The 10,343-nt window shown below is 40.7% G+C and overlaps 1 protein-coding gene across 2 annotated transcripts; it reads left to right on the top strand.

Annotated features, from left to right (window-relative positions):
- Positions 1–10,343, top strand: LOC144721411 (carboxy-terminal domain RNA polymerase II polypeptide A small phosphatase 1-like). 2 transcript variants are annotated; one of them, XM_078599051.1, is made up of 7 exons: positions 2–234; positions 2,498–2,658; positions 3,585–3,686; positions 5,812–5,868; positions 6,539–6,631; positions 6,998–7,183; positions 8,648–10,343. In XM_078599051.1, the coding sequence occupies exons 1-7, from the start codon at positions 33–35 to the stop codon at positions 8,771–8,773; spliced, it is 927 nt and encodes a 308-aa protein (XP_078455177.1). In that variant the 5' UTR covers positions 2–32; the 3' UTR covers positions 8,774–10,343. The 2 variants fall into 2 exon arrangements, with proteins under 2 accessions (XP_078455258.1, XP_078455177.1); XM_078599132.1 differs by lacking the exon at positions 6,539–6,631 and having other exon boundaries at positions 1–234; positions 8,648–10,154.

The following is a 10,343-nucleotide window of genomic DNA, read 5'->3' as shown; positions in this document are numbered from 1 at the left end:
CTCCAAAACAACCCCTTCTCGGCGCGGCCTCCATGTTGGCTTCCGTCACGCCGAGCGATCGCAGCGACGGCGAGTCCAGCGACGACGACGACGGCGGCGGTGGAGACGAAGGAGACGGGGAGGCCGAGCCGCGGCCCGCCCGCCACCCAATGGACGTGGCGTCCATTATCACGCAAGTGAGCATAGACGACGAGCGCGGCGGAGGCGCCGCTGCTGCTGCATCGCGAGGGAAAGGTGAGAGCGCGGGGTATAGTCGAGTGGAGCGTGGTGGTGGCGGGCGGGGGGCGAGGGGCGAGGGAGACGATGGGAGACGGCGAGCAGTGAGGGGGGGGGGCGGCTCGCACCGCGTGAGGGAGAGAAAACGGCGGGAAGCGCGAGCGCGGCTGTTGGCGCCAACGCCGAGCAGCGAACGCGGCCCCCCCCCCCCCAATGGCTGTGAACGCCGCGGCCTTTTCGCGCCAAGCGCGGCGCGTGCCCGGGCGGGAGGGGGGGGGCTCCGTGAGGGGGGAGGGCGGGAGAGGGCGTCCATGGAAGGGGAAGTGAGGGGGGGTTAATGGGGTGGGGTGAGTGGAAGCATGCGGGGTGGGACGGGGGGGTCAATGGGGGGGGTGGAAGCATGCGGGGTGGGACGGGGGGTCAATGGGGGGGGGAAGGGGGGGATCAATGGGGTGGGGTGGAAGCATGCGGGGAGGGGGGGCCCGACGGCCGCGTGTTTTTGTTTTTAACGAGGCGATTGCACCGCGTTACAATGAAAACGTGAGCTAAAACGTTTAAATCGCTGATGCGTCAGGGTTGGTGCTCGACGAGAATCTCGCTGACGGTGCCACACCGTGTCACGTCGTAAACGAAAACAACCTCTGCCAATTACAAACACAATAAGGCAAACCCCGCACTGCGTGTGTCGTAACGCCGAGGGTAATCCTTGACAAATCTTGCGACATTTCAGCACCGTGTGTCGGCGGTGTTGATATTTTCGTTGAGCGTTGTGTAAATTGGTGGTGGTTGTTGTTGGGTTCGTGGTTTTGATTTCGTATCGTGGTTTGTGTTTTGTGAAGCGACGGCCACAACGCCCGTCCATAGCCATCGCGCCTGCGAGACTCTCAACCCCGTGAGCGACACACGAGGCAGAAACTCTCATCATAAATGAGCTTGACATTGAACCTGTTTGGTGAGATCAAACCTGATACCTCTGGCTCTAGTCACACTTGTAGACCTGAAACAATTGCCAAACTATATCCCTAACTTGAGTCCCTCGTGACCTTGGTCCTACGAATGTCCTTATTTAATTTGTGGCCAACGCTGATTCCCAACTTTGAGGCTGACCCTGGCCTTATCACCTCAATAATCCTAAACCAACTTAGCCCTAAATTATCCCTAATCCGAGTATCAGCCGTCACCATAACAATCTAAACAAGCCGTCTAATCCGAGCGCCATCCGATTGTTGTGCCTCTAATGATTTTCACACGTGTTGCGTCTCATCAGCAGTATCTTGTGGACGTTCGTAACCAAAGCCGAGGTGGCGGTGGTGTTATTTAGCAAAAACTCGTAATTTGATCCCAAAATTAAATCAACTTGTACCAAGTTCATTCCTATCTTTGTTTTCAAATGTGTTAATCCTATTCTGTTTGTGAATGTGTGGACTTTTATTTATTCATTGAGCTCGGAAACGGGGAACTTTTGTTCATTTTACTTCACGTACAACGTTAATGTCCACGCTGTCCGACTATGTCCTCGTTTCACTGATGAGTTAAAAGTAGGACGAGATAAATAACGTCAGCTTGGCAGCTGAAGTCTATTCATGGAATTGAAACTTAAAAAATGCGTGTGTGATTAGGGCGAGGGGCTACCTCGGTTGACACCACAAACGTGCCTTCCCATAATCTTGTTTTTTAGTCCCAAAACTAATATTCAGAATGGTAGTTCGGCCGGTTTTGAGATTGGTATTGCAACCAACTGTGTGACGTTGGAGAATGTGCCTTGAAATAAGGATGTACAGTATTCTGCAAGAGCATTGGTGTAAGGAAAAACAATGTTTGCAATCGTAACCTGTAAATGTATGACCAACTAAGCAACATTCTTTACTCAAAGCACTGAGAAGGCTTTGTAATGATGAATACTACATTTTGTTTAAACATAGGTTGAGAAAACAGATTTTTAAAAGAATTGTTCTGGCGTTCAGCCCAACTGACAAGGGCAGATACAGTAGTCAATCAACACAACATTAAATTAGGGTTTTTTTGCTGTGTCTTACTACATTGTATTGGCAGTATTTGAAGTGTAGATGCATAAGTTATTTTTCAAATCTGTGCCAAAGTACTTGTTGTGAGAAGAACTCCATCATTGCTGTAATGTTTATATCTTTATATCTGCCTTATTATAAGCACGTTTGTATTTAGTTGTTGGGCTTGCTGAAGTCAAATTCCGAAAAATGTGTATATTGGAAGGATATTCTTCAAAAAAAATGTAAAGACGAAACTATATTTGTGTGCGTGTTAGGGTCGTTTAGTAAAGCTGTAGTGAAGAAAAATCGAAACAAGAAAAGCCTGTTTGGCTCATTCTTCAGCTGCTTTCGCAAGTACGATGGCGAGCCTGCTGTCCCCAAAAGCATCGCCATCGAGGCACCCAAGAAGGTGGAGGAGAATGGGGCCCTGCTCAAGGTGAGACCTGTGGCGCGCACAGCCTTCTGTGTCACCGAGTGTGCAGTGGAGAGCCGAATTTCCTACGATGGTGAAGTTATTACAAAGGCCAACTTGTGTGTGTGTGCTTGCTTGTTTATAGCCCATGTAATGAACACCCAGGCTCGAACATCTGACTCGCATTTATCAACAAAAAGCTTTTCTTAGCAGTGTGTTGAGGGCACCGTAGAGCCAGCTAAACATTCATTGGAAGTACTAAATTTAAGCCCGTGTGGTATACCGTTGACGTTTCTCAAGAGTTTTAGGTGTACTTTACGCTTAGACTTCTCGAAACCTTTCGCTCGACCAGTGCTCGCATGGCGGTGTGCAGCGTCCAGTTTAGTAATGTGTCAATGATTTTCAAGTTTGAACGCATAGTGAAAAGGGCTGAAAATAACCTCAAGCAGTTTGTATGACATCTGAAGAAGTGCCAAAGGTATTTAATGCATATAGAAATGTTTGTCATTAACCTTACCTTTAACTTAAATGAATACGAACTTAGTTTGTGGTTAATGCCTTGTAACTTTTATACTTAACATCTGCATGGAACAACCTTTATTTAAAATAAAATATCCTGTTTGGATAAGTTTATCACCGAGACACAACGGTAATTGCTTGTAAAATAAAAGTGAAATGTAACCCTGCTGTGAATGCCACTTGCCCCTTGGGTAGTGTTGCCATTTATTAACTGCCCTCTATAAACGGTATTTATCACCCTGAACGTGCATCTTTTTTGTGTAAATATTTCAAATAAATTGTTTTTAAACTACATTTATTTTTGGGGGGAAAATGTGTACCTTGCCAAGAACATTGCCTCACCAATGAAGTACATTGGTTCACTTTCAGTCAAAGGCATTGCCTAACCACAAGGGTGGATTGCATTACTGAGGCGGGTTTCTCTTTCTCAGCCAGTGGAAAGGCCACTTTTACCAGAGCTAAGGCCCTTGGATGAAGGGAAGAAGTGTATGGTCATCGATCTAGATGAGACCCTGGTGCACAGCTCTTTCAAGGTATGTATGGTCCCACGTGCATATTGATGAATTGTATTTTTCTACTGATATCTCGTTGTTGAAACCTTAATGGCTGTGATGCTAGGCATTGTTGGATAACCTATAAATGTCATTTGGTGATCATATGTAGACTATGACACTTGGGCTGTGGCACGACTAAAAAGTATTCGATTACCACAAAAATAATGAGCATAATTGTCTTTATTGGTCAGATTTTTTAAATATTTATTTTGCTTTTGTAAAGTTTTCCATCTCTGGTAAATATTCGCTGGGTCTGCAACATTAGTTTTTGGTAAATATTTAACGTTCAAATATGTTTATCCTTATTAGAGAGTTTTTTCAGTTGCAAATTGTAATTTATGGCTCTTAGTTTATTGCCTCTGAATTGTAATGCTATCTATGGTTTATTTTTAATGTATCTCTACGGCTAAGTATTCATTACTCACGTGAAGTAACATTATATCAAGTCGCATCTAAACGGAACAGTATGTGTGGCAAACTTCTGTCTCCGCTAAAGTCATCATCCACAAACATGTTTAAACACACTGGTCGTAGAGGTTTCATTTTGGGGTGTTTTATCCTTGGATTAATTTGTCAAGTGTGTTTTTATCTTACAATGCAGATAATATTGTACAGTAATATTCTTTAAAAGTTATTTTGTAATGTATCTTAAAGCAAAAACACACAATGGCAGATTTCCCTTCCATAGAATTAAACCAGGAACTATTTTTAAAATAGAGTAGTCCCACTAGTGCTTCTAAGGACATGTGCACACTATATCATGTTGTTCACCTTATATATTACAAATTATACTATGTACTTTTATGAAACCCTAAATCCTGATGGTCGGAATTGGCGATCTGTACGGTTTTGAAAGTCATCAACTGGATTGCTTCACAGTCTTATCTGCAAGCCCATGTTCTGTATTCTCTGTGGCTACAAAGACGTTCATTTTATTCGTTTTGTTAAAATATTTTACTTTAATACTGGAAAGTCAACATGATTTAAACTTGCAGTTTCTGTGGTGACAAGGCACATTCCAAATTGTGTGTAGAGTCAACTTATTCTCCGAAACACGGCAGTATTGAGCAAAAATTAGATAAAGTATGTTTTCCACGTCACATGCGTGTCCAAACTGATCGCATGGCTTGCAGTCGCTAGCCACATTCACCCATAGGCGTTTTTTATGTGTTGACTGCGTCTACTAAGAATTTACATCTGCTGTTTAAATTCTTGATTGTACAAGTTGTGCAAAAGCATCCACTGAGATGACTTGTGTCTTTTACATGCACAAACTATCAATTGTAAAATTCTACATACATACAATATTATGATTCATAATTGGTTTATTTTGGGCGAGGTCGTGTAGATATGTACTGTATATATTTTAAAACTACCACCATCTACCACCCGATAGAGCCAATAAAATGAAATTGTCACATGGGCAAATATGTCAATTGAATTGGTTCAGCAAACTGGAGAAACGTTGAAAAGCAAGCAAACTATATGGGCAATTTTTTCCAGCACCGTCAGGTTTTAACAAAAGCTCATCTCTCGCGTGTTTAACAAAAGATCGGCTCTCATGTAAGCGCTGAGCTTTTTATTAACACCTGATGATGCTGGATGTTATGAATTAGCTGCCAAATTGAGAAGCGACATTACTGAAGTTGCCAAAGGCACAAACCTTGTTACCATTGTTATTCAAACCTTGAATGTGTTATTATGAATCACTGGGGCTGCTTATAAATTGTTTTTTTTGCATATTTGAGTTTAAAATCCAAGCACTCTGCACATTAAATATATTGGCTTTGAATGAAAGATTGAATTACATTAGACCGTTTTAAAACAATATATAGTTTTAAGTAGAAAAAATCCTGTTGACACGCATGTTCCTTGATGCTTTGCCAATGTACATATATTTTTGGAAACAAGCACTGTACTGTATACAATAGCATTTTTCTTGGAAACATGAGAATGGCATAACATTTGCATTTGGCTTGTGTCCCTAACCTGTACATCTGCCTCAGTATCAACTTTTACACAAAAGGCATGCTTATACAGTGAGACAATTGTTCCAATATAGTTATTGTTATATGCTGCTTACTTTTTAATTGTTTTCTTTCAGCCCATTGAAAATGCAGACTTCATCATTCCAGTAGAAATTGAGGGAACAACACATCAGGTAAAGCAAGAGCTCGTGCACTAAATTACATTTCAAGTGTAAACATTGTTTTGAACTGGTCATGCCGATAATATGCTTTAGATTCACTAAGTGTGTGGAGGTAAAATCTTTAGGCTGGCACCCTGTTCAAGTAATCCAGGATAGGCTGTGTTACTCGTGGGCCTTTCCTCGGTTGCTTGATCCGGGTGTAGTCTGCAAACGTCTTGTGCTCTACCTCTATTTAATGCTTACAATGTATACAGCCAACAGTTTTATTGCTAGACACTAGTCAGTACCTTACAAATTGTGTCATTTAAAAGTTTTCTTCCAAGTGTACAAAAATTCTATATTATAAATCATGTCATAATTAACTTAGAGTACTAAAACGAGTTCCTGTAACCAAGAAATTAGAGTTTAAAAATGTTGACCTCAAACGGCTTTGCATTTTAGTGATAGCATTTTTAAAGTGTGCACTTGGTACATTAGACCATTGTTTTATTTGTACATCATAATTTGCTCCAAATAGGTAGCGTTTTCACTGGATGAACAGTTTAAAACATGTATTAGCTGGCTGTAATTTACAAAAACTATTGATTTAACAACATGGGGTTTCTCTTTCAAGAGCGATATTTGTACTATATTTCCTGCAAAGCAAAGGTGTAGTGGCTTATTAGCTGTGTATATCTTACAGGTGTACGTGATGAAGAGACCTTTTGTGGACGAGTTCCTTCAGCGCATGGGAGAACTTTTTGAATGTGTCCTCTTTACTGCTAGCCTAGCTAAGGTATTTATCATAAGTCATTAAATCAACAAAATACAATCTCATTAACATTTTAACAACATATACAACATGATAATCAATGTCTTATGATGTTAGTCTGCATGCACATTTTAGAATGCAAAAGTCCATGTCATGGGATAAAAATAAATTTCCCTATCCACTGTAGTATTCCGACTGATTAGCATATTCATTTTAACAATATTAAGGCGGAAGCTTTGTTACTTTTGAAATGTGGTATTTCTGGATCAGCAATTCCATTAATGTGATCTGCTTCGGTTTCGCTCGACTGCAGTGCCTTGTATATTAATGTCCTGTGCCTATGTCTGATCGATCCCCTATCCACCTGTTGGTTGGGTCGTATGTGAACAGTACGCAGACCCAGTGGCTGACCTGCTGGATCGATGGGGAGTGTTCAGAGTTCGTCTCTTTCGAGAATCCTGCGTCTTTCACCATGGCAGCTACGTAAAGGACTTGAGTCGACTCGGCCGTGATCTCAGCCAGACCATCATCATCGACAACTCGCCAGCCTCTTACATATTCCACCCGGAAAATGCGGTAAGAAATTGTGTTTTGCTTCCTTGCAGTTACTGATGTGCACATTTCACAGTGTTGTAAATAAGTAGGTACAATATAATGTTTTAATTATAATGTCACATTCCATACTTCACTTATGAAGTGATGTATCCAAACTGGTCCTGCCCTCAATTATCAACCCACACTGACGAGTTTAGTGAGTTGGCTAAACAGCCCCCTTGATTGACACAGCGTCAGGAGGCCTTTATTCAGCATTGTATTGACATCGGGGCGAACATTACCATTGTTGTAAATATTTAAGTGATATACAGTGATGCCTGAACTATTCGTATTAATGCTGGTGGGTGGGACGGCAGGGGGCGTAAATGCAATGGGAGGAACAGTGTTAGTGGCACAACGCAAGGGCGCATTTCCCTTAAACTCGTCAGTACGATAATGTTCAGTCTAATCCTTACGTGATTTGTTCTTTACAATAATGCATAATAGGCTGGGCAATTCATTTTGAATGGACAATTTTTTTTATTTCACTTTCACAATTGTTTTTATATCCCCATTTAAAAATGTACAAAAAAAATTGAATGATTGGATTTCTGAAGGGAGCCTAATAAATGAGCTCCACTTTAGATTGGTCTGTTTCAGTTTTATACATTATGTATCATTTAACATTTACAACCAAATCATGCAGAATCTTACCTGATCTTGTTATAACCCAAGGGTTAAGCAGAGATGAACCTGGCTAGCACTTGAATGAAAGGCTGTCTGGGAAGTTAACTTTTGTGGGTTTGGGTGGAAATGACAGTACAGCATTAGATTCTTAGATACCATCCATGGGTTGTTTTTATATATATATATAGTTTTATTCCTAAATACCAATCACTTTAATTCAATTGGCCAAACATCCTATTGCAGCACTCTGGACAAAAAATATATATTTTCATCATTATTATTATTACAGGGTAGTGTAAATAGAGTATAATAATTCTAGATTTGAAGCTTTCGTGACTGCAATGATTCATATTCTCAGGTTTTTTCGGTAAAGTCACGTAGGTAAAAACATTAAAATTAATGAAAGTAAAATAAAACAAAATAAAATTCACGACGTTTCGGAGGCAACACAAGTCTCCGTCATCAGGTGGGACCGTCACAGCCGAATTAGCTGCATCAAGTGAAGCAATGATTCAAGATGTAATCCCCCCCCCCTCTCCACCTACCTTCAACCACCTACCTTCAACTTGCTTATAAGGGATTACATCTTGAATCATTGCTTCACTTGATGCAGCTAATTCGGCTGTGACGGTCCCACCTGATGACGGAGACTTGTGTTGCCTCCGAAACGTCGTGAATTTTATTTTGTTTTGTTTTATTTTACTTTCATTAATTTTAATGTTTTTACCTACGTGACTTTACCGAAAAAACCTGAGAATAAGAGTATAATACTTAAACAATTTCTTGGCTTTTAGTTTGCATTGCCACTGTCTTTGCCAGGTCCCAGTGGGTTCATGGTTTGATGACATGTCCGACATGGAGCTGCTGGACCTCATCCCACTCTTTGAGGAGCTCGGTAAAACCGAGGACATCTTCACCATCCTGCAGCGTCATCGGCAGAGGTAGCGGCCACTTTCAAAAGAGCTGCTTCGGACACCAAAAAAATGAGACTGCGGCAAAGTTATTTCCAGCAATATTCTTTACCAAATTAGACTCTCGGTCTGTTGTCCAGGTGACTGTAAGCAATCGGTTAGATACTGATTGAACATTATTGGTGAAAATAACCATCTTGTCCGCGGCAAGTACTAATGAGGTTTACTGAAACTGCCAGTTAATGACCTGACATTTTGTTAGGAGTTGTCACTGTCTCGTGTTGCTGGTGGTGGATAAAAGTGACTGTCTTTCCAGTCTTCCCGAGATCAACTGCATGCCTCTCATTCTCATTGTTGTGGAAAACTATCCAAATTATAAATCCTGTGCCCTCTGGGGGGGGAGGGGGAGTAAGCTCGCTTATAAAGGTGACTGTGCCATCAAACATTTTCTTGCTTCCTCCTGAGCCTTACCTTTTATGCTGTTGCCTGCCATTCACCAGCACCACAGTTGCTCTGTGTGTCAATTTATTTTACATTAAACAGCTTAATTGGTTGTGATTGGCTTTTATCCAAATTCACACACACTTGGAAGATGTATTTTCTCTTATCCTGGAGACTGGGTTCCTCTTTCATAATATTATCAAGAGTTGATGATACAGTATGACTGGCTCAACAGAAGATGTTGCCACCAAACTGCTATGGAAAACCTCTGCAGTTTTGAAGAGACTTTGCACAACGGTATCACTAGGGAAGCTGGTGGTGGAATGACATGACGTAACATGTCTTCATTGTGCCAGAAAAACAGTTTTTTGTTTTAAGGCGTTATTATATAGATATTTACTTTTTTCCCTTTTATAACTTAAAATCGCGTTGAGTGTATTGTGAACGTTATATGGGAAGTTGGGAGGGCTTTTTAATGTCTTAACTGTTACAATGTTACTAGGATATAAAAAATAATCTATTTTTGCAATTTTGGGAATTCGGATTCAAGTCCTTAAGATGCTGTAAACCCGTAAAGCACTTGCACCTTAGCGGTGTGTGCTTTTTAAGGCTGTGTTTGCATTTGTGCATGTTTTTTTAAGTCATGAGTGTAAAATTTGTAAAGCTTTGGCAAATATTGTATGTGATAAACATCAGTGTTTTCATGTTTTTAGTTTGGTAGGACCAAACAATGTCTGGCTTTATTATTGATCTCTACAATCCCTGTTATTGAGGACCAATGCAACGAAAGGTTCCGTATTGTGAAATGGCAAACCATGACAAAATAGCTAATTTAGTGTGCTTTACATTTTGATTTACTCTTTTTTATTTTTATCCTACACATTTGGTTTGTTTTATAATACCTTTTAAATGTGGACCTTTATAATTTTGGTTGTAGTAAAACTTTGGCATTAAATATAGCAGTTACCATTTCACAGTAGCTTGTATGTGCTCATGACATGTTTTGGTTTTTAGGTGCTCATTGAGTAAGATACTAATTTATTTTATATTATCAAGTGTGTTACATAAAAACACCTGGTACCACTACAATCTTTTTAAATTATAGTGTTAACGAATTTCATATATCGTTTAAGGTTGCTGTCAATAAAGGACGTATGAGGGTA

This window comes from Lampetra planeri, chromosome 1 (assembly GCF_965212315.1).
Source record: "Lampetra planeri chromosome 1, kcLamPlan1.2.h2, whole genome shotgun sequence".
Taxonomy (NCBI): Eukaryota; Metazoa; Chordata; class Hyperoartia; order Petromyzontiformes; family Petromyzontidae; genus Lampetra; species Lampetra planeri.
Note: the sequence above shows the minus strand (reverse complement) of the source record. Positions and strands in the feature narration are given on the sequence as shown.

What these genes read in the sequence shown, in the direction of transcription:
- LOC144721411 (XM_078599051.1), top strand. Translation starts at nt 33, where the DNA reads ATGTTGGCTTCCGTCACGCCGAGCGATCGCAGCGACGGCGAGTCCAGC. An exon ending in TGGTGCACAGCTCTTTCAAG is followed by an intron (nt 3,687 to 5,811) that starts GTATGTATGGTC and finishes GTTTTCTTTCAG; the next exon opens with CCCATTGAAAATGCAGACTT. An exon ending in TTACTGCTAGCCTAGCTAAG is followed by an intron (nt 6,632 to 6,997) that starts GTATTTATCATA and finishes GTATGTGAACAG; the next exon opens with TACGCAGACCCAGTGGCTGA.